The 25109-nt window shown below is 35.1% G+C and overlaps 1 protein-coding gene and 1 long non-coding RNA gene across 4 annotated transcripts in view; both read left to right on the forward strand.

Annotated features, from left to right (window-relative positions):
- LOC127855146 (protein retinal degeneration B-like) overlaps positions 1–23659 on the forward strand; it is a 71450-nt gene extending 47791 nt beyond the window's left edge. For all 3 annotated transcript variants that reach the window (XM_052390552.1, XM_052390559.1, XM_052390567.1), the window contains 9 exons: positions 3591–3788; positions 6975–7123; positions 8168–8302; positions 8795–8911; positions 12838–12980; positions 18445–18594; positions 18942–19125; positions 20210–20338; positions 20615–23659. In XM_052390552.1, the coding sequence (XP_052246512.1) occupies positions 3591–3788; positions 6975–7123; positions 8168–8302; positions 8795–8911; positions 12838–12980; positions 18445–18594; positions 18942–19125; positions 20210–20338; positions 20615–20971 (1562 nt within the window). In that variant the 3' untranslated portion in view covers positions 20972–23659. The remainder of the gene's footprint in view (positions 1–3590; positions 3789–6974; positions 7124–8167; positions 8303–8794; positions 8912–12837; positions 12981–18444; positions 18595–18941; positions 19126–20209; positions 20339–20614) is intronic.
- LOC127855733 (uncharacterized) lies at positions 14178–14982 on the forward strand. The gene is made up of 2 exons (XR_008037663.1): positions 14178–14612; positions 14752–14982. It is a non-coding gene; the product is annotated as an uncharacterized LOC127855733 (long non-coding RNA).
- Positions 23660–25109: the final 1450 nt, after the last annotated feature.

Here is a 25109-nt window from a genome sequence, read left to right on the forward strand (position 1 = left end):
GACATTTCAAGGTCATTCATTTGAAGGTCAAGGTCACTGTGACCTTGAATGTAAAAATGTTAAAGTTCTTATTTCATGTTATAACTTTGGTATGCTTGTACCTAGAGTCTTCAAACTTGAAATAAAGATTGGCCAGTACTAGAAGATGACCACTGGTCATTTCAATGTCATTCATTTGAAGGTCAAGGTCACTGTGACCTTAAATGTTAAAATGTTAAAATTGTTATAACTTTGGTATGCTTGGACATAGAGTCTTCAAACATAACACAAGGTTTGCTCATGCCTTGAAAAGTACTTACATTTCATTTTGACCTTTGAACAATATTTCAGTAATTTAAGTATTGCATTGACAAAAACACGAAAGGTACTTTCCTGTCATTTAAATCAAAAATCCGGCTTCAATGCGGTCATCTCCGACCGCGGAACTCTTGTTTAATTTATGTTCTGTTCATTTGGTTTTCAGACACAACACATTGTTTGGTCGCAGGCCCTCAATCTTGGTCGCAGGGCCCTCAATCTAACCAATCTTGGTCGCAGGGCCCTCAATCTATCCAATCTTGGTCGCAGGGCCCTCAATCTATCCAATCTGCGGCCGAATTTGGGCCGCAGTCCCCCACCTGAATAGTATACTTTTTTCCCCTTTTGGGGGGAAAAATTCCCCCTGATTAAAAAAAAAAAAGATGTATCTCATGATTATTATATCTCAATTCTATTACAATTTAATCTTGTCAAACATACTTAATTATGAAAAAAGAAATGAATATAGTGCAAACATGTACAAATGTAATAATGAGAGAGTAAGTAAAAAAAAATCCCCCCCAAAAGGGAAACACCGCGAAAATTCCCCCTCATGAGGGTAGCGACCCGCTTCCCCTAAAATGGATTGAGGGCCCTGGGTTGGTAAATGGTATAGCACTTTGTATTGCATATTTGAGATAATTCAAATGTTAAAAGAGTCGGATGCCAAATTTGTGTGGACACTTCTTTAACAGATCATCTCAATGACAATGGCACCTCTATTCCTGATTAGTCAACACTTTTTACCAGATATAACAAACTCTTTTAAGTGAATCAGAAATTCAGAATTCGCTGTGGAAAACGGTTATAGTAAGCAGGCAATACATAAAAATGTATGTACTGAAGTAAATTAAAAACAAATTACTGAAACATTTTTTAATTGCTTTGGAATATGATTATGATTTTGTACAGATGTGAAAGATAAATGTGAAACTAATTCGATATGTCTGATAGGTACAGTCTATATGACTCATATATTATCCAGTTTTTGAATCACCCAAAAATTAACCCCTTGATCTTCACATAGTACACATGCTTAAACAATTTTAACTAACGGTCTTTGTAGCGAAACGTCATGAAACATCGCTTTGCTAAAACTGCTACTTAGAGATATATATAAGCAGCAATGCAGGTCAGGAATTTATTTAACTTAAACAATAAAGTGATTTAGGGTGAGCTCAGGTTATAAATGCGTTGAAGTAAGTGCTCCCTTTAAGCAGAGTTCAAGATAAAGTGAGTTTGCCATTCTCTTATTAATTTTATGGCCAGGCATTATAGTATTTTCTTGACGATGCAATTCTAATGAGCACAAACAGCATAGTATTTTATGAAGAATAAATGTGTTATATTTGCCTCTTAAAGACCCCTTTGCTCCTGTTATTTAGAGCCCTGCTATAAATAAATTAAAACACAATTGTGATGATCCACATAAAAACAAGTTCATTATATACACAATTATTTGCAGTCATCACTTGAAATATATTTCTTAGGAAATAAGCATTTAAGTGTTATTTAAAAATTGCAATGATAACATGAATATTATTAACTCATGGCAATATGATTTTTCAGCTCGGCTGTTTTCGGAGTAAACCCGAGGTATTGTCACAGCCAGCTCGTTGTGTCCGCCGTCCGCATTGTGCTTATACCTTAACATTTTGTCAAGGTTTTTATCATTGGCTCTAAAATCAAAGTACTTCAACCTACAACTTTGAAAATTCATATGTAGCTGCACCTTGATGAGTTCTACAAGCCACACTCATTTTTGGGTCACTAGGTCAAAGGTCAAGGTCACTGTGACCTCTAAAAAAAATCTGACAAGCTTTCATCTATTCAAAACTGCACCCGCAGCCCAGCGTGGCACCCGTTATGCGGTGCTCTTGTTTAAGCAAACAACGCCATTGGTTATATTCCACATGTGTTTGTAATTAAGTTATGCATAGATTCTCAATGTGTCGCGCTTGACTATGCACATTGAATTGTACTTAAAAATGTTTGATAAAAAAAGCTATAATATACATTAATGCTTTTCAGGTAGAAGATAAAACTCGGTTAGCAGAGTACCCAATTTGTTGAAAGTCTCTGTTATCCGAAGTGTCCTTTATTAGGAATCAAAGTGCAACTTCATGGATACCACCTACTAAAAATGCCCTATCATCGTTTATATTTCATTGAATACTATCAAAATTTCAGTATTTGAAGCACAGTGATTACTCTACATGCTGGAATAGCAAACAATTTCTTGCAATATTTCTAAGTAGTTTTATTTTGTTGCATTGTTTACTGTTCATCCAGTTCATGCTGTTTTCTGAATGAATTTTCTATTTTTTGGTCAAAAATCTTTTGCGAATATTTTTCTTCCCAATAGAAAAGGATACACCATTTATCAACTGGACCATGTGCTTTGTCTAAAAAACTTTTCTTAAGGATATCACTTTAAAAAAACGAGGAACTTACCTCTTGCCCGTGGCTTTTGTTTTTCTTTCTTAGAGTAATGCTATCAGTTATCAAAGTATCCTGATAACCAGAGTGTTACATTTGTGTTGCATTTTATGCTGCATTTTATGCATACATACTTTAAAAAAATAGTGCAAGATGCTTATAACAACCTGCAGAACTTTGTAAAAAAAACTTGTTTCATATTGCAATAACATACTTATAAGTGAATCGTGCTTATTTAAAACAATGTTTTAAGTACAAAATTATACATGGATGCGCCCCAGTTCTGTATTATTTTCGTTAAGCATTGACACATGTTATAAAGCCACTCTCTGGGGACACAGGACTTAATCCTTGTGTGTAAAGTATTGTCCCAGATAAACCTATGCACTCTGCAGACTTTCTTAAACGAAAAATTCCATAAAAACGGAAAGTGTTGTTTAAGATTAGTCTTTTCAATCCACAATATGATACTTTTAGCATATGGTTAAGCCCGTATTTACCTGAGCATGGGTAATTTTTATCGGTACTGAATATGGTATCCAATGTCATAGCTCTTACAATATAAGGTTTTGTGCCCTTGACCATGATCTTTATATTATGTGTTCTGAGGTATTGTTCTGGAATTGATGATAATGTATGTACAAGAGCAAAGAAATACATAGAATTCTTATATATGTTACATTCCTTGCTTACATTTAGGGACAAATATTTGAACTAATTTTGAGAACATGGATAAAAAGTAGAAATTTAAGTTGATCACAAATGCAAGCCATGTCCAGTTATTTGGGTTTTGTTACAACTCACAATATTAGTGGTAGCATACAAGTACATTGTAAGAGGTTTGGTTGTTTTAGTTGAGACCATGTGCCAATATATCAACATGTTCCTCGACCAATACTCCTGTGAACAGTCTGGCGAGAATTTGGTCGACCAAGCCTCTATCGGCTCAGAGTTGCTTGTCTCGCTGCAACGCCAGTCGAGTGTGTCTAGCAATAGCATCCAATATTGCAGCAGTGGCCAATATGGAAGCACGTTTTCCAATATTGCCAATGGTATTCTGTCCTCACACAGTGTTGTAAACACCATGTCTTAGCATGAGTTTGTTCTTACTGGTGAAAATAGTAATAGAGATACTTTTACCCTCTTAAAAATGCATATTTCTATTTTGCAATTGATAGATTTGGTTTTTGTTTTGGTACACACTTCCTTTTAGATTTTTCAGTTCTGTATATAAACTTTGTTATGATCCACACAAATATTTTGTTATATGTTTGTAACCTGCTTTTGCTTCGGCATGCAGTATTTGTAGGTGGAAGACAATTTATCTTGTGTTAACTTTACAGCATTCTAAGTTGCCTTTGTTTGTTATTTTGTGCTATATGCAAACAAGTTTTGTGTAAACATATATAATATACAGTCAATGTTTTTTTTTACTTTTCAAAGGGAGTTTCTTGCAATGATTTACTGCTTAATGTTCTAAAAACGTAAGATGTTAGCCTATGGATCCTAATATGAAAGCATGATGATTTTCTATTTATTGGAAAATTTACATTACTGGTTCATAATTTCTAAGTCTCTGTTTCTGATGACTTCCTGCAGATATTGAACAATTTACCAGAGTACCGGATTTTCTCAAATTATTCTTATCACTTAATAGCATAGTGGCTAGGCAGCGAGGCAGTTTATAAGGCTGTATTGAAGACTGAATTTTTTTCTTGTCTCAAACAATTGGCTGGACTTGAAAATAACTTCTTGTAAATGTTCATTGTATGACCCTCTTGCTAATTTCCTCAATTTATCTAGTTATGTTACAAAACATTGCTGCCAGGTTACGCAGCAGTTTAAATTTGCTAAGTTGCAAACCTGATAAAATCTACAAAGCCTCTGGCTGGATTTCAAAATTTAATTTTGCACAAATAGGCATGAGATCACCTTCTTCAAATTTGTAAGCACCTTTGAAGAAGGTGGCATTAAGCAGTTGTATTGTTCATTAGTGCATCTGTGCAAAGTTTCCAGGTGGATTTTTAAATAACTTTCGTAAATTGTCCACCATCATTAGATGCCATTTCTCATGTATCACCAGCTGCCTTCCTCAAAGGTCAGGTTCACACTTAGATTCAAAGGTCAAATTGTGCCATACAGTAACTTGAAAATTCCAGTCGTAACAATAACTTTGTGTTATATTGATATATTTTGAATACTTTGGCTATAATATAGACACATATCACGTCCTCAAAGGTTAAGGTCACCCTAAGAGGCCAAAGGTCAAATTTTGGCGATTAAAGAGCTAGTCTAGGTTGTGAGTTTGTCAGTTATCATGCTATTTTAAAATAGGTAACCACTAATGTCCACAATTAGGAGACGACATTTTGTGTTTTAAACCCATCGGTGTCTTTTGAATACATATCATGTTGTTCCAGTCATTGCAGTCTCTTTTCAGGTTATCAACACAGGTCATCTTGGCCTTCTTGTATGTTTTTGTTGTGTGGTCACTTTTCATGTTAGGGAGCAAGTTTTCACACAACATTTAGATTAGACGGATGCATCGAAATTGAGAATTGGTCCATTCTTCAAATCCATGTCAACATTTGGATCCCTTATTGTTTTAATGTCAATGTTTTTTTAGTGATACAGGGCAGATTGCTAATAATTATGAATGACTTTTTTGTTGTGCATCCTATAAGGGGACTGATATATCTTGATTTCCACTATATATATATCCATGCTTTGTTGCACTGGTCTGTACTGTTTTTATTCATACTGCATTAGAAATGTAAACAATTCAAGTAGAATGTCCAGCATGGGTTAATTTGGTATAGATCATATTAATGGCTGTTTCATTTAAGACATTTATCAATTGTATTATATAGAATTTTACAAATTTTTACTTTTTTATTTAAAAAATTATAATTTCTATTTAAGTATGTGAATGATATAGCGAACATGTCAAAAATTGTCAGAAAACATTCATTTAATGTGTATCAATGCCAATCAGTGGGTCAAGATATTATCTGTTTGTAAAGATATTATGTCCAAATACACTTGATCAGAATATGAAGACATGCTTCTTAGCTAGGTCTTTTAAAACAATATGGTCTCAATACAGATTTCCTTTATATTGGTTATCAACAATATTTTAATGAACTTGATATCATTGCTCAGAAAACAAAACAAAGCCCTGAGTCTAATATCTAAATGTTTATTCCTCCAGCATCGTCCGATACCAGTGGGCATATAGTGATTGGCCTGTCTGTTTGTATGTTCTTTTGACTGTTCATGGTAAACCAAGAAAAAACTATTTTGTATAACATAAATTAGGTTTCTGCAAATTTTTCATACTACAATAGATGATATCTTTGCACACTATCAACTGACCAGTTTGACCTTGACACTGATGTACTTTTTATGCCTCTGGATCGAATGATCAGGGCTATATTGTTTTTGGCTTGTCTTTCTGTCTGTCATTCTGTCTGTCTGTCATTCTGTCCCAAAACTTTAACCTTGGTTAAAGTCAAGATTAAAGTTTTGCAATAACTTTTGCAATATTGAAGATAGCAACTTGATATTTGGCATGCATGTGTATCTCATGGAGCTGCACATTTTGAGTGGTGAAAGGTCAAGGTCATTCTTCAAGGTCAAAGGTCAAATATATGGCTTCAAAGCAGCGCAATAGGGGTCATTGTGTTTCTGACAAACACATCTCTTGTTGACTCTTCTGTTAACCCTAAATTACTTGTTTTCTCAAATATCAATACTGTCTGGTACAAAGCTCTGATACTTGCATGAATGATAGCTTTAACCCTTTGCATGCTGGGAAATTGTCTTCTGCTAAAATGTTGTCTGCTGAATTTCTAAAATAAGCATTTTCTTCGATTTTTTTCAAAGAATACTATCAGAATAGCAAACAGTTTGGATCCTGATGAGACGCCACATTCTGTGGCGTCTCATTTGCATCCAAACTGTTTGCAAAGGCCTTTAAAATTCGGTTCCAGCACTTAAAGAGTTAAAAACTCTTAACACATTCACATTACTTGACTTCATTTTAACCTTTACATTGACCTTCTGTTGAACTTTTAACTTATTAAAATGTGATAATTTATCACTACTGACAAAGGTTCCACATAATCTTTTTTTATTTTAAGTACATCAGTCTTTAGCCCGCTTATTTGTTCATTAAAGTATCACACTATAAAGTCTTTACAAGCCAAGTTTTCTTATAAATGATATTTTGAACACAGTGAGCAGCAAGTGGTGGGGAAACAAGAGACTGGACTACGTGTTGTACTGCCCTGAGGTGCTTCACTCGTTCCCAGTGAGAGCCCTGCCACCACTGTTCCATGCCAGCTTCTGGGAATCAACGGATGTTGTCGCATTTGTGCTTAGACAGGCAAGCTTTTTGATTGTTCGGGATAATAGCTGATTGATACATAACTTGTGTTTCAATTGTGGATGTACACTAATTGTGTTGCATAAAACAAAGCGCATAAATTGTTGAAATTAATGTTTAATATTGTAGATTGATAACAATTATTATGGTTAATTTCAATGCTATATTAATGTTATTAATTGTGTTAATATCTTCATGTTTGACTGTAAGGAGAGTGCTAGAAGTAATATGCGTCCCGTATTAACCCATTTATGCCTAGTGGACTCTCCCATCCTTCTAAATTGGATCTATTTATTTCTAAAATTAGGGATGTCTAGTATATTTATTTCTATGTTTAATATATTTCTTCCTTTAAGCAACCAGAGCAGACCCAGATGAGATGCCGCATCATGCGGCGTCTCATCTGGGTCTACGCTGTTTGCCAAGGCCCTAGAGGCTAGGCATTAATGGATTATAAAACACTGTTTATTGGGTGTTATGTTTCACTTACTAATAATATTAGGTTACAGATATACAAATTATGATCTCAATTAAACATAATTGTTTTTATTTGACACCAGTATGTTTGTTTCCACATGAAAACTTGGTCATTGAAGTACATCATTATATTATATTGAAGTTAAAAAGAAGATCATGGTTGCATGCATGTGCTTTAGGCCATCCTGGATTCGCCTGTGCAGTTGTTTAACTCTTTCAGTGCGGGAACCGAATTTTGAAGGCCTTTGCAAACAGTTTGGATCCAGATGAGACACCACAGAACATGGCGTCTCATCTGGATCCAAACTGTTTGCTATTCTGATAGTATTCTTTGAAAAAAAAATCGAAGAAAATGCTTATTTTAGAAATTCAGCAGATGACATTTCAGCAGACGACAAATTTCCCAGCATGCAAAGGGTTAAAGGAAAATCTAGTCAAGGCTATAGGTGTTGTCCCTGATAAGCGGGTGTGACATGCGCAGGCTAATCTGAGATGGCACTTTATGCACATACATAAACCCATTTTTCCAAGAATGCAGCTCCAATAATATCAGGGCCTCATTTGCAGCTGTTCCAGCATGACATAGGGTTCTCCTACCAGAATGATGAGTTACAGAACTCTGTCTTTATGGCCCCTGATGAGCAGCTCTCACAGCAACCCAAAGAGAAATGGCAGAAAAGGCGAACTATGTATAAAATAAAGGTAACATGGAATAAATCTCAACCAGCTGTCAACTTTTTGGAGTGTTAAGTCTGCGGGCTTGTTTCTTTATTAACCCAGGATCACTTCCAACTACCAAGCATGTGAGTTTGTTGGTGGTCACCATACTGAAAGTTGTGATTTATCTGGGTGCCAGTTCACCATCAGCTCTTTTTCAGAACTAGGGCTTTTCGAATTTGAAAGTCTTTCAGTTAAATATAAATTTATTGTTTTTGCATCCAAATATAAAAATTAATCTTAAATTTTAAGTGGTTCTTGGTGTGCTTAGACACACTCCAGGACCTCACATAATGCATCCGGATTAGCATCATTTACATACAAATTTCAAGTGTAACATTTCATGCGTCACACATTTCTGACATAACTAGAATGTTTTTTATATAATAAATTAGTAAACTTGTGTTATTTTATCAATTATGAAAGTCTGTGAGGATATACATTTCAAGCATCTCAAGATTACTATATTACTTTCAGAATCTGCAGCCTAATCACCGTGGTAACGATGTACTGGTTGTTGAAGATGGTCCTCAAAAGATAACAGCCAAGTTTATGTATGGACCATTAGACATGACCTCCCTGTCAGGAGAAAAGGTACAATTTTCTGACTGGTAGTTACTGGCTTTCAGAAATAGTGATTACTTGATCAGTTTGGTTTTATGTAGTTACGTTTGTATATCCCAAGCGTCTATTGATAGCGGAGGCATATAGTGATAAGCTTTTCCATTTGTTACTCCGTCATCCTGCACGTCCATACGAGGTTAACTCAAAACGACATGATTTGTATAACATCAATTATTCATTCTTCAAAGATCTGATACTTGTATTGATGATTTATTTTAACACACCAATATTACCCGACTTCTTTTTTTACCTTGGACAGTGACCTACGTTTTGATGAAGACTAATTTAGGAGCTCGAAATTCATGCTTAACCCAAGATGACATATTTTGTCTAATACCACTGATGCTTCCTACACAGCCTTGATACTTGCATGGCTGATTACTTAAGACACTATCAATACATCTGTAACACCAAACAACAGTTTGACCTGACATTGACCTCCTTTTTTATATAGACTAATTAAAAAGTTCCAAATTCTTAGTTAACTCAAGATTTTATATTTTTTCTTAAATAAATAATGCTTCCTACAAAGCATTTATACTTGCCTTGATGATGTCTTAAGACACTTTCTACACACCTACATCATCTAATCTCATTTGACCTTGACATTAACCCTTTGAATGCTGGGAAATTTGTCTCCTGCTAAAATGTCGTCTGCTTAATTTCTAAAATTAGCATTTTCTAGATTTTTGTTCAAAGAATACTATCAGAATAGCAAACAGTTTGGATCCTGATGTGGCGTCTCATCTGGATCCAAACTGTTTGCAAAGGCCTTCAAAATTCGGTTCCAGCACTGAAAGGGTTAACCTACTGGTCAACTTGACTTTTGAAACATCTAGATGGTCCAAAGTCTTTGTTTACCCCAAACGACACAATTTGTTTTTTATCAATACTGCTTTCGACAAATTTTTGATGTCTGCATGGATTTTGTGTATTAAAACTATTAATTCACACCAACATATCACATGAACTCATTCATATTAATATTTAAAGTGGCATACTTTCGGACTCGGACTGATTCAGCAATTTGAAATTCTTGTTTAACCCAAAATGATGTGTTTCGTTTAACATCAATAATACTTCTTAAAAAGCTTTAATATTTCAGGGGTGTGATTTTTCAAGGGTCCGCGGATTTCCGCGGGTTGGGTTGTCTCGGAGGTCATTTCTGAGATTCGCGTAAATTTGTAAAAAAAATGGGGGGGGAGAGGGGGGTACATCCGATTCCGCGGACGTCTTTTGTGTGCGGCCCGAAATATCCGCGGCTCGCGAAATCACTCCGCATAGTACACTGGTAGATTCTGCCTAAGCAATTTGAAACGAGCGATGTCATTGGCTGTTGTTTTCCAATCTACCAATTAAAATCGTTCTTTTTAAATGCGTTCGGTATTTCTTTTCTGATTTGTCTGCAAATGGCGCAGTTGCAAAGCGAAAATTAAGTTTATCCAAACGACAAATATCAATCGAATTAGCAACTGTCATCATATAGTTAGATAGGATAAATTAAATGTGTCTGTCATCGATGAAGACTGCGTTTTAGAAACAAGCAACACATATTTTTTTTACAAATGTGCGCAGTGAATTTGTGTCTCGGAAACCAGTGTTTGCAAATTGGAGTTCACTCTACTTGCGAAGTAAAACAATTTAGAAGAGTATCGTTTGAAAATGGAAATAGACAAACATGATTTGATTTATATGTTAGTGGATCTGTGTGTAATCAGATTCATATGCATATTCTGCTTTATTATGTTTGTCACACTGTTCAGTTAACTGAAATAGCATTGAACTGTAGATGTAAAATGCAAGATTTTAAAAGGTAAACACATTAAAATATATTAATTTTACTCAGTTTAATACATCATTAACTCAACAAGAACACTCAAGTGTGTTTGTTTATGATTATTAATGTTTTCCCCATTTGATATTTAATTAAATAAGTCCATTTACTGTGAATACATTGAACAACTGCTGTTTTTGATCACAGTAAATATTGTTTACTTTGCATCCTCAGTATGTGAAATGTGAAGTTAAACAGGTTTTCATAAAGAAATAGTGTTATGAAGTTCAAGAAATTGTTTATTTTAATGTATGTTTTATTTTAATGTCTGTTTTAAGGTTTGTCATTGCGTTATTCGCGCGATTCGCGTAGTCAAAATCAGTAGACAGAATTTTCCTCCCCTCTGACTTCGCCTCAATCACACCCCTTTATTTTGATATGATATTTGTTCACTCTCAACACACTTCAAATAAGCTCACAAATTTTACCCGACGGATTTCTAGGAGATAACATGCATTTCTTACATGCAAAATCTTGTTTAGTGTATAGCAAAAAAAATGGTTGAAAAGTTGTGTAGGTCAATGTGTTGTTTTCATGTACTAGTTTTGTGTTTGAATTTTAATTCTTCATTTAACCATTAACAGATACTTCAAGTATTACTGACCTAATTATACCCCCATTACCAATTGGTAATGGGGGCTATATAGGAGTCACTTTGTCAGTTGGTCGGTCTGTCAGTCTGTCCAAAAATTTCATCCCATCTTCACCAAACTTGGTCAGAAGTTGTATCTAGATAATGTCTAGGTCAAGTTTGAATATGGGTCATGCCAGGTCAAAAACTAGGTCACAGGGTCACTACGTGTGTTTAAAACTGAAAGTTTGTCCGGACCATAACTATGTCATTTATCGTTAGATTTTAAAATGACTTGGTACTTTTGTTCACCATCATGGGAAGGTGTGTCGTGTGAAAAAAGAACGTCAATATCTCAAAGGTCAAGGTCACACTTGGAGTTCAAGGTCAAATGCTTGTCCGAGCCATAACATTGTCATTTATTGTGAGATTTTAAAATCATTTGGCAGATTTGTTCACCATCATTGGAAGGTGTGTCGCGCGAAAGAATTACGTCGATATCTCCAAGGTCAAAGTCACACCTTGAGTTCAACGATCATAAATGAGCTTGTCCGGGCCATAACTATGTCATTCATTGTAAGATTTTAAAATCATTCGGCACATTTGTTCACCATCATTGGATGGTGTGTTGCGCAAAATGATTAAGTCGATATCTCCAAGGTCAAGGTCACACTTAAAGTTCAAAGGTCAAAAATGTCCATAAATGAGCTTGTCCGGGCAATAACTATGTTGTTCATTGTGAGAATTTAAAATCTATTGGCATGTTTGTTCACCATTATTGGACGGTGTGTCGTGCAAAAGAATTACATTGATATCTTTAAAGTCAAGGTCACACTTTGAGTTCAAAGGTCAAAAATGGCCATAAATGAGCTTGTCCGGGCCATAACTATGTCGTTCATTGTGAGATTTAAAAATTATTTGGCACATATGTTCACCATCATTGGACGATGTGTCGGGCGAAAGAATTACGTTGATATCTCCAAGGTCACACTTTGAATTCAAAGGTCAAAAATGGCCAAAAATGAGCTTGTCGGGGCCATAATTATGTTGTTTATAGTGAGATTTTAAAATCATTTGGCTCTTTTGTTCACCATCATGGGACGGTGTGTCGCACGAAAGAATTACGTCAATATCTTCAAGGTCAAGGTCACACTTTTAGTTCAAAGGTCAAAAATGGCAATAAATGATCACAGTCATTGGACAGCGTGTCATGTGAAAGAATTCAAGAGTGCAAAGTTCAAAATGGCTATATATTATAATGGCATAATAATTCTTAAAAATCGCCATAAATTAGATTCTCTTGTTTTGAAAAGACAGCATGCAAAATAGTCTGTGTCAATGCGGCATCTGAGGGTATACGTCACGTTTGTGACACAGCTCTAGCTTTCAAGTTAATTTTGCTTACCATGCTGTAGTGTATGGTATAAAAAAAATCCTATGGTCCAACCTATTTCCATTTCAAGCAACATTATGTCTGTTATATCCCTGCAGACGGACATTCATGTGATGTCTGGAGCTGGTGAGTGGATGTACATGGGCACAGAGATGACAGACGGACATGGCCGCCTCTCCTTCACGATCCCCGAGGACAAACAGCTGTGTCAGGGCATTTACCCAGTCAGACTTGTTGTCAGGTATGTGCTAAACATTGTAGATTATCTTCTCTGACACTTTGTATGAGATAAAATGTTATGTTATGGTAAGGGCTGCACATGTTAAATTTAACTGTAAAAAAAAGTTAATTTGCCCATCATTTGTATGTTTTAATGCCCCCTCCCCCCCCTTGCTTTCGATGATGAGGAGGTATATTGTTTTGCTGGATGTCGGTCAGTCCGTCAGTTGGGGTCACTAGGTCTCTGTTATAATAAGTGTGAAAATCGTTTCCAATCAGTGACTTGTCAACCAATTAACGTATTGGGTTGATACTTTACATGTGCATTGGCCTTGGACAGTAGATGACGCCTTTTAAAATTGGGGTCACTAGGTCATAGGTCACTGTCACAATAAGTGTAAAAATCGTATGCGATCAAAAACTGATCATAGAATTAACCGATTGGCTTGATACTTCACACGTGCATTTGCCTTGGCTGTTTGGGGGTCACTAGTTCAATGGTCAGGCTCATTGTGGCATTTAGTAATAAATTGGTTTCCGTTTGATAGGATTGAGTGATGGGTGAAAAGGCCCTGTTTTGGGTGCATCTGTCTCCATTCGTGGAGCTTTTGTTTTGATATTTTGTCTGAGAAAATCTGAAAGTTTTCCATGGTTTTACTATGATTTTTAACAGTCTGACATATTATGGAATGATTGTGAGTAATTCTGTGTTTTAGAGATTGTGTTCTGGGCCATGGATGAAATTTGTTATCCATGCAAAATTCAGTTTAATCAGATATATGTTTTTGGTTTTGAGTTAACTAAAGAATGTTGTTTTTTTTTAATAAATTAATGTAGGACAATAAATAAATGTAAAAAGCAACAGAGATGATATAGTAGGACAAACGTCGACATAATTTACGCATTTCAATTGACTATTTATCTTTATATATATATATATATATATATATATATATATATACAAAAAAAGATTTTCTATTTTACAATTATTAATGTTAAAAAGATGCCTTGTAACCAACTTGAATGTGCTGTTTATTAAACAAAATAGAAGGAGTTTTATTAGAAATGGGTAAAGGTAAGTACACTTAGGGACGTTCATATGCAACACGTATTCAAATCAATACAGGTACTAGTTTGTTTAATTAATTAATTCATATCAAGGACAAATGCAATTCCAAAGAAATTAAGTTATTATGCCCCCCTTCGAAGAAGAGGGGGTATATTGCTTTGCTCATGTCGGTCGGTCGGTCGGTCCGTCCACCAGGTGGTTGTCGTATGATAAGTCAAGAACGCATACGCCTAGGATCATGAAACTTCATAGGTAGATTGATCATGACTCGCAGATGACCCCTATTGATTTTGAGGTCACTAGGTCAAAGGTCAAGGTCACGGTGACCCGAAATAGTAAAATGGTTTTCGGATGATAACTCAAGAACGCATACGCCTAGGATCATGAAACTTCATGGGTAGATTGATCATGACTTGCAGATGACCCCTATTGATTTTGAGGTCACTAGGTCAAAGGTCAAGGTCACGGTGACCCGCAATAGTAAAATGGTTTCCGGATGATAACTCAAGAATGCATACGCCTAGGATCATGAAACTTCATGGGTAGATTGATCATGAGTCGCAGATGACCCCTATTGATTTTGAGGTCACTAGGTCAAAGGTCACGGTGACCCGAAATAGTAAAATGGTTTCAGGATGATAACTCAAGAATGCATACACCTAGGATCATGAAACTTCATGGGTAGATTGATCAAGACTCGCAGATGACCCCTATTGATTTTGAGGTCACTAGGTCAAAGGTCAAGGTCACGGTGACCCGAAATAGTAAAATGGTTTTCGGATGATAACTCAAGAACGCATATGCCTAGGATCATGAAACTTCATAGGTAGATTGATCATGACTCGCAGATGACCCCTATTGATTTTGAGGTCACAAGGTCAAAGGTCAAGGTCACGGTGACCCGAAATAGTAAAATGATTTTTGGATGATAACTCAAGAATGCTTTTGCCTAGGATCATGACACTTCATAGGTACATTGATCGTGACTCGCAGATGACCCCTATTGATTTTCAGGTCACTTGTTTATTCTGTTTTCACACTGTCCAGTAAAGAGACTTACAAATTGAATTTTTGACACATGTTAATTCATAATGATGTATAAGCCTTTGTTTCTGTGCCAGTAAATACTATGTTTATGGAAATGACGTGAGAATTCAACATTTAAAAAACCAATGTAATATGATATGTAATATTATATGGCAACAGGACAGTTGTGATTTGCTGGGTCAATTCTATTTAGCTTGACCATCCAAGCGGTTGATAGCTTTGACAAACTGGTGGTCTGAAACATTGAGAAAATGTCACGATTCACTGACAATAAATCAAACATGTAATTCTTGCTACGCAACTTGCATTTAATTTTGTCAATTCAAATTATACATAAAAATATATAATTAATTTTTAATCTGCTTGTTAATTGAAAAACAGCAACACAGTTTGTATGTATAAAACAATGTTAATACATAAATAGGATCAAGCATATTAAAATATCAACTTAGATTTAGTTTCCTTTACTGTACAGGATTTGTAAAGTTAGGTTAATATTTGTGTATTGAACAAAAATAACAACAGTGTAAAGAAAAGTTAATTTGGGGATGTTCTATCCAAACCCTGAGAGTTCAGATTTCCTCAAATGCCAAGTAGAGATTGTAAATTTCAACCCACTCGTCTGGTTAGTTTTCAGAGGCACATATAATTAACTTTTAGGCTTAGTGTCTCATTTGTACATGCATTACTGTATTAACTCCAAATCAACTAGTACAAGTGGTAGGCCAGTATTACATGGACTGGTGTTCACTGTTTACACAGTTTCACAACCCCATCTGATACTGGTCAGTATCTTGGCAAGTGGCCAAAGTTGGGAGTGGAATTAATGGTCTATTACATAACTGACTTCTGTGTGTGGTAAACACATGATACTGGTCATGTGGTCAAGTTGCACTTATATACATTTGCCCAATACACAACACTAGCCTTGGCTATTTTTAATCAGATTGCATTGCTATCTATGGTGGTCATTGACTAGGGGAGTTAACTGCTATAAATAACATGTTTCATTACCATTAATAAATAAAACATAACAAATTGTGTGCACGTTTCACATATTGTCAAATAAGTCAAAATGTGTGAAAGGAATCCAAAAAATCATAGACTCAATCATATAATGGATATAATTGATTAGTATAGGTCCTGATTGGTTTTTGCACTATTAATTTGATACATTTCACAGGTCATTGACATACAGTGACAAAAAACATATTCACACAATGGCTGTCACTACAACGGAGAGCCCATATGGGGGGCATGCATGTTTTACAAACAGCCCTTGTTTATATACTGGTTCACAAATATGGTCACCTCAACAAGAATGGTACATGCATCAAAACTACTGAAGATTCTTATTCCAGGACATGCTATAAATTATATGTTGTAACCATGTAATGACACTTGGAGTCTTTTCTAACGTATGTCGTGTACAAATCAATATAGCTCCCTTATTTTAGAATGGATTTTTTTGCAATATGGACTCAGACTAATTCAACACATACCTAATAATTCTTGTAAATTCAATTGAAATTTATCAACATTAAAATATCAAACATAACAAATTAAAAAAATATTGAAAAAGTAAAATTCTCAAATTGTACTTGGTAAAATAATGATGTGAAAAGTAACACATCTAAATGACCGACTGGCTTGTAACATTGCGCTCATACGAGCCATTTTTTTTCTAATTAATCATTATTGTTATGTTTTCCTGGTGTAAAAACCCACCAAGAATGATGAAATTGACATTACATTGGAATTATATAGCACGCTGTACTACACTTGATGACTTTTCGAAGGCAGCATTTTTATGCCCCCCATCGAAGAAGAGGGGGGTATATTGTTCAATCTTAAATATCTCAGTTATGATTAGATATTTTGATTGCACATGTGATCATTTGAGTACAGTGTGTGCAAGCAAAATATTAAATCATTCATCCATGACAATAGCATGCTTCTGCAAGTGGGTAAGGTAGCATGCAACATGAAATTTTATTTTAATTTTCCTGAAGCATTAACCCACGTAACTTGAAGAAATTTAAAAAAAAAAAAGAATCATATCACGTTTCACCATTTTCACATGCAAAAGATGAAACCACACCTACCCTCATTCAAATGCGCCTGATTGTCACAGATGAATGATTTTATCGTTATCTTGCACAGAATATAGTCACATAATCACAATTATCATATGTGAAATTTTTAATCAAAATCTTAACTCATTACTGAGATATTCAAGTTTGAAGTATTGCGTTAGAAAAGTCTCCAAGTGAACAGATATATAGTGTTGTTCTTTGTTCAAAAAGACACTTGTATTAAATTTGAATAGCTTACATTTGCTGTTACTTAGAAAAGTATTCAAGATATTTCTTGATATAAATGGACATCGTTTGTGATTTACTTGTAACTACATATAACCAAACATAGTAAGTATTTGCTAGAAAGGTTATCCTATGATAAGGAATGCCCTCGATAGAAACACCCTTTTTTCTGACGATCTGTATGGAACACTTTTGTGTCTTCTACATATTGTATAAATGAAATGTAAAAAACATTAAAGTTGAATGTTTTAGCCTGTTTTTTAATGTCCAATCTAAATCGCATGTGCCCTTTATTTTTCTGAAACTTGCCTCCTTTGTTTATCAAATTATGGCAGTATGCAAAAGACATGAGGTAGTTTCAGAACCCCAGGTTCAAGGTTAGCACCAATATGGCAATCCATTTGGTTTGAGGAGAATAGCCTTATACATTTCTGGGCAAGATTCGAAATGGTTATGTACCCACTACCTTAGATTATTCATTATTAACAATTATGTTTCAAACTTGATTCATATATAGTTACTCATTTGAACCCCGTAACTGCATGCAAAAGTTCTCAATTAAAATCTTATCGTTTAAGTGAGCAATTCAGCATTGAAGATGACTGTTACATATTTGCTTTGGAATTGATTGGTTTAATAGTATTGCCAAAACATGCATATACAGAAAATTGTATATCCAAATAAAAATGTTCATCTGAAATACTGCTTTGTTTGCCAAATATAACTATTTTGATTTGTATAATGGCTTTTAAGAAAAAAAAAACAATAAATGTTAATCAAGCAGCATTTTCTTAAAAAAACAAATCTGATAAATGGCTGAATATATTAATTTGCTACAATCTATGTGCTTTTCAAGTAATTAAATATGAGCAACAATTGAAGGTGGAGCAAATCAATATTTTATCTCATATATAAATGTAAATCAAGTAAGGAAATTTCTTATTCAAGCCTTGACCTTTATTATTCAAAGAATAAGATTTTTTTCTAATTCGTCAGCACAAGACTGTAAGGCTGTCCCTTGAGTATTGCGCTGCCTCCTTTATTTGCAGAGTGGACCATACGACGGCAGACCTGTTCCTTGCAGTGCTGCCCCCCAAGACAGAGACAGTGATCTTCAGCATCGACGGCTCCTTCACTGCCAGTGTGTCCATCATGGGAAAGGATCCTAAGGTTAAACCTGGCGCTGTTGACGTCGTCAGGTAAGATTTAAGGCAGTGTGATGACAATTGTATTTGTAAATGTACTGGCATTGATAAGATTTTCAGTAAAAACTTGTAGTGTAACAATTGTAGAAAATATTATTTATTCATCTACAAAATATTGGTTGATATAATTTATCACAAGTCAAGCACATGTAAATCTTATAAATTGCAATACCATAATCTTCATCAGTCCTGCAGCATGATTGTGCATCAATGGGATTCTTATTGACACAAGTATTTGAATATAGAATACAAATTTTAATCTGGCATTGTAATAAATACCGGTATGCAAAATTACAATTAGTATCATTGTTTATATGAGCCCAAGTCCATGCTCAATGCAGGCGCTGGCAGGAGCTGGGTTACATGATCCTGTATGTAACGGCCCGGCCGGACATGCAGCATAACAAGGTCGTTGGCTGGCTGGCACAACACAACTTTCCTCACGGGATGGTCGCATTCATGGATGGCTTCTCTAAGGATCCACTCAAACAGAAGTTCAACTACATCAAGACTCTACAGAAGGACGTATGTGTTTATTGTCCCCTAGTGGTGAAACCGGAGGGGACTTATTGTTTGTGCTCCGTCTGTCAGTCTGTCTGTCTGTCCTTCACACTTTTCTGGATCCTGCGATAACTTAAAAATTCTTCATATTTTTTCATGAAACTCGAAACATGGATAGATGGCAATACAGAGATTATGCACGTCATTTTATTTAGTTCCTATGTCAAGAATTATGGTTGCTATGGCAACAAATAAAAAAAAAAAAATTTACTGACAATGGTGGAGTTTCACCGGTAGTGTAAAATATTGCTTGGCAATCTCTTGTTCAGTATGCTTTTGTGAAATATTTTTGAAATAATTATATTATCTATCGAAGTATCAATGTAAAGCATTCATGAACCTTTTTTTTACGTAAATCTGTTGTTTTAAAACTGTTGTGTCATTGTAAATCCCCTGCCACACAGCAGGAGGGATATTATGGGAATGCCCTTTGTCTGTTTGTCTGTTGCACTTTTATATCCACTCCATATTTCCTGTGCCCTTTGACAGAATTCCATTATTCTTGCCTTAAAAGTTAAGAATATTGTGTCGATTTGCAGATTGTGTGGATCAGGCATAACAGTTCAAAGGCAAGGTCAAATTTTAAAGTAAAATATGTCTTTTTTTGTCCACTTTCAAACTATATCCTTTGAAGGATTTTCATGAACATCGGTCCTTAAGACGATGTGCATAAGTCATGAGTCAGTCACCCCAGTTCAAGGTCAATGTCACACTTGAAGGTCACCACTTCAATGGCAAAAGCATCATGCAGAGGAAATACATATCACTTCACTGTCAATGAAACAAATGGAGAAAAGGTACCAATCAGGGTTCATGGAGATAAATCATTTCATAAGGCATCATAAATATTTCAATATTCACAATATCTTTTTATAACAATTACATTAAATGATGGACACCAATTTTAAATGAATGTTCACACATTTATAACCATTCCAAAACAAAAAGATGACCAAAACTGCATTAACTGAAGTCAATGTTGCTAAACTTGCATAACTTCAGTTCAGTGTTTTACTTGTATACATAAGAATGCTATCTCTATCCATAGGCCGAGTTGTCATTGTGTGCTGCGTACGGCTCCAGCAAGGATATCAACGGCTATCGGGAGCTGGGTCTAGACAAGACCAAGATCTTCATTGTGGGCAAGTCCAGCAAGAAACAGCAGAACCTTGCCACGGTAAATGCCCCATATATTTAAACAATGAATGATACATCCGTTCCTTTGACATGAAATATAGAATATTTAAGCATAATAATATTGTTTAATTAAAGCTTGATTTTGTTTACATCTTGAGAGTTGTTCTTACAATAATGAGTCTTCTTCATGGGCGAAAAAAAACATCAAACCAAAAATGGATCAAACTCATGTTTTTTTTTATTGCATGTTGAACATAACATTTATTTTAACATGTAATTATAGTTAAAAAAGATTCCTCGATCTTTTCATATTCAGTTCATCAGTGATGGTTACGCCGCTCATCTAGAGGTGCTGATGACCCCAGGTGGCTCCCGGCCGGCGAGTGGCAATGCTGTGTTCCTCCTGCACAAAGCCTGCTTCTGCCTGCCCTCAGCCAACAAGCGTAACTCCAAGGCCCGCCAGTCCATGAACCTCAGCCCGTCGGGTAGCCAGAAAGACGGGATGTTCACCCGCCAGGAGAGCCACGCCTCCCAGACGCTGATCACCGTCGGTGAACAGGGAAACACGCTCCTCCAATCTGTACAGCCCAGCTTTGGTGCAGCCGCAAGGGCCCGCGGTACATCACCAAGACCAAAACTCTACTTGATAATCTTAAATAATTTGAGCTGTTAATTTTGTATGACTGTTAATTCTATTGTTATAGTTTTAGTAACTTTACACTTTTCATATCTTTTCTATCTACATAATTGTGTTACTGTTAACTTAGTGTTTTGTTTCATGGCAGCTGATGGTCTGGGAGACAAACTCTTTGCCAAAACTCTCAATACGCACAATATGAAATCGCAAAATATTGTGTTAATTCAGAGCAATAAATTATACTTGTATTACACATGATTGTTTACCAATTGAGTAGTTTGGGGGAATGAAGCCGTCTGGAGAAAACCACTTTTGCATGGTTACCCAAATCAATGATTACAATTCTAAAGCACTTTGATGCAACTGGCAGAGCTTGTTAATGCATGTACATGCCACCATTTAAAGGATTATTTGATATCAAAAGATACTTTTTTTAAAGGGGCTATTGTACAATAAAATTGCTATAGGTAAATATGTTGCAATTTTAAGTTAAATATGGAAATAGTAAGGCATAATAGCATTTCTTCTTAATGAAGGTTCATGTTTTATTTGCTTTTCGAAGTCAAATCAAAATGTTGTCAATTACAAATATCAACCATTCTTTCATTGTGCTAAATATGTGCATGGAATAAATAAATACCTTTCTAGCTCACCTGATTGCTCAGGTGAGCTTTGTCCGTCGTCCGTCCGTCCACATTTAGTCATAAACACTCTAGAGGCCACATTATTGTCCGATCTTCATGAAACTTGGTCAGAAGATTTGTCCCAATGATATCTCGATCGAGTTCGAAACTGGGTCATGCTGGGTCAAAAACTAGGTCACTAGGTCAAGAAAAAGAAAAACCTTGGAAACACTGTAGAAGTCACAATTAATGCCCAATCTTCATGTAACTGTGTCAAAATGTTTGCCTTAATGATATTTTGGTTGACTTCAAAAGTTGTTCCGGTCCGTTGAAAAACATGGCCGCCAGTGGGCGGGGCAGTTTTCCTTATTTGGCTATAGAGAAACCTTGTAAACACTCTAGAAGTCACAATTTTTGACCAATCATCATGAAAATTGATCAAAACATTGGTTTTATTGATATCTCGGACGAGTTCGAAAATGGTCCAGATCGGTGAAAAACATGGCTGCCAGTGGGCGGGGCATTTTTCTCTATATGAACATAGTGAAAACATGTGACCACTCTAGAGGTCACATTTTTGGCCCAATTTTCATGAAATTTGGTCAGAACATTTGTTTTTTTGATACAAGAGTTGATTTTGAAAATTATTCCGGTCAGTTGAATAACATGGCTGCTGGGGGGGGGGGGCAGTTTTCTTATATTTATTTAGTAAAAAAAGCTTGTGAACACTCTAGAACTCACATTATTTGCCCAATCATCATGAAACTTGGTGAAAAGATTGGTTTTATATATATCTCAGAAGAGTCCGCAATGGTCCTTATCAGTAAAAATACATGGCCGCCAAGGGGGTGGGGCAGTTTTCCTTATGTGACTAGAGAGAAACCTTGTGATCGAACACTTTAGAAGTCACATCTTTTGCCTAATCATCGTGAAACTTAGTCAATACATTGGTTTTATTGATTTCTCGGACAAGTTGGAAAATGGCTCAGATCGGTGAAACACACTTTTTAGCTCACCTGATTGCTCAGGTGAGGTTTTAGGATTGGTTTTTGTCCGCCGTCTGTAAACACTCTAGCATTCACATTTCTCAAGCATTCTTATCAAAGTTACTGAAAGATCTCAAGTTTGGTAATGAGCAAAATCAATTAATTAATGTCATAATTATAGCCCTTAGATTGTTCAAATTTTCATTATATTATACAAAATCCTTGTAAACACTCTAGAGGTCACAATTTTGTTTCAGATTTTATAAATCTTGGTCATAGTATTTATTTTTGTAAGCAAATTTTGATGTTGGTAAGGGCTCAAAATATAGGTTACCAGGTCAAATCTTACGAAAACAAAAACACTCCATATGTCAGTATTTTGGTTCAATAATGATGAAACTTGACCAGGATGTTTGTCTGGACAATATCTAGGTAAAGTTTGACATTTGGTAAAGATTGAATAAACCGACTCCTCTCAAGTGAGCGAACTAGGGCCATCTTGGCCCTCTTGTTAATGGGTATATACTAAGAACTTCAGAAAAGAATTTTTACAATCAAATTATTCTAATAACTAATGAAACTATTAGAAAAATATATAACAATATTTTCTTTCTTCTTAAATGTTTTTAATATCAAAGAAATATTGTTGAACACATTATGTCTTGCATATATCTGGCAAGATCACTTAAATTACAAAAAACATGGTTAACTTGCTTTACTTGCTCACAAAGATTAATTTTATTTGCAGAATACTGGAATCTGCATTGACTTGTTTACTTAAAACTTGTTTAACTTACATGGTTTTAGATATTCATATTTCAGCAGTTTGTTCAGACATTTGTTAGAAGTTATATTATTAAAAAAATGCAAACAGATGTGTGTGAAATGTTTTTCATTGCTTGCTTTTCTGCACAATTACATTTTTTGCAGTCACTGGATAACTCTTACTAAACACTTTGTGTAAAGAATCTTGCCAGATTAGCCTGTGTATTCTACTCTCTTTTGTATAGACTGGATTCTACTCTCTTTTTGTATAGACTGGATTCTACTCTCTTTTGTATAGACTGGATTCTACTCTCTTTTGTATAGACTGGATTTTTTGTTTAGAAGAGACTTCCTTTAAACGAAGGATTCCATGAAAAATGAACTGCGGACTGCACAGGCTAATCTGGGGTGATAATTTAGGCACATTAATTAAGCCAGGTTTTCACATAGTGCGGCTCATTTGTAGGTATTTTGGATTTTGTGACACATTGGACCCATGGGCAATAAACTTTGTTGCAATTCTTTCAACTCTGTAGCATGTGTTGAATCTGCACATTATATGTTGCATTGTTGAACCTGCAAAACATCTGGTGCATTTGTTGAACCTGCACAACATCTGGTGCATTTGTTGAACCTGCACAACATCTGGTGCATTTGTTGAACCTGCACAACATCTTGTGCATTTGTTGAACCTGCACAACATCTGGTGCATTGTTGAACCTGCACAACATCTGGTGCATTTGTTGAACCTGCATAACATCTTATGCATTTGTTGAACCTGCACAACATCTGGTGCATTTGTTGAACCTGCACAACATCTGATGCATTTGTTGAACCTGCATAACATCTTGTGCATTTGTTGAACCTGCATAACATCTTGTGCGATTGTTGAATCTGCACAACATCTGGTGCATTTGTTGAACCTGCATAACATCTTGTGCATTTGTTGAACCTGCCACAACATCTGGTGCATTTGTTGAATCTGCAGTTGTTTTCTTTTAAGAAAGGCACTGAATTACGCGATTGCATATTGTGGGTGGGTTTAGTAAAAACAGTATAATATACACCTATTTGCTAAGATAAGTCAATGACCAAACATAGTTGATATTTTTAAATCATAACTGTTTTTCTCTTTTCAGTGCAAAATTGTACTATTCACTTAATAGAATATTACATACATACATTCATACAAAGCTTTTTATAAAGTATTATGAATTTCATGAAACAAAGTATTTAATGTTCAGCTTTTTGATGGGTACATAAATATAATAAATATAAGTGTACTACATTCAACATACATTCATGTAAAATTATAATTGTGTTATAGTTAAAGTATTTTACAACAACAAAAAACTAGTTTGTTCAATACAAACTAATAAGTGTTGAATATAAGTATGTATATCATTTAACATACAATATTGCACATAAGAAAATTAACTATTAAGTGCTGAATTGGATTGTATACGAAAACTGATAATGTAGAGTTTACAACAAGGACAGCAAATAAATATGTAATAAGCATTATTTATAATATGTGTTATGATTATTTATGTCATTATATGATATGTCAGTAATTATTTTAAATCATAAGTGTCACATGCATGTTGTTGTATGTTGTCTTGATAATTTTTACTGTTTTGTATTTATAATGATCATTGCATTTGATAGATAAACCTTTGGTTGAATAAGCAGGAAGAGTTATCTGTGATTTGTTGGCAAGGATTACGTTACTTGTTACGATATTACCACAGTGTAGACTTCTATCAGTAATTTCAAAATTAGTATAGTTATTCACATTTC

This window comes from Dreissena polymorpha, chromosome 1 (genome assembly GCF_020536995.1).
Source record: "Dreissena polymorpha isolate Duluth1 chromosome 1, UMN_Dpol_1.0, whole genome shotgun sequence".
Classification (NCBI taxonomy): domain Eukaryota; kingdom Metazoa; phylum Mollusca; class Bivalvia; order Myida; family Dreissenidae; genus Dreissena; species Dreissena polymorpha.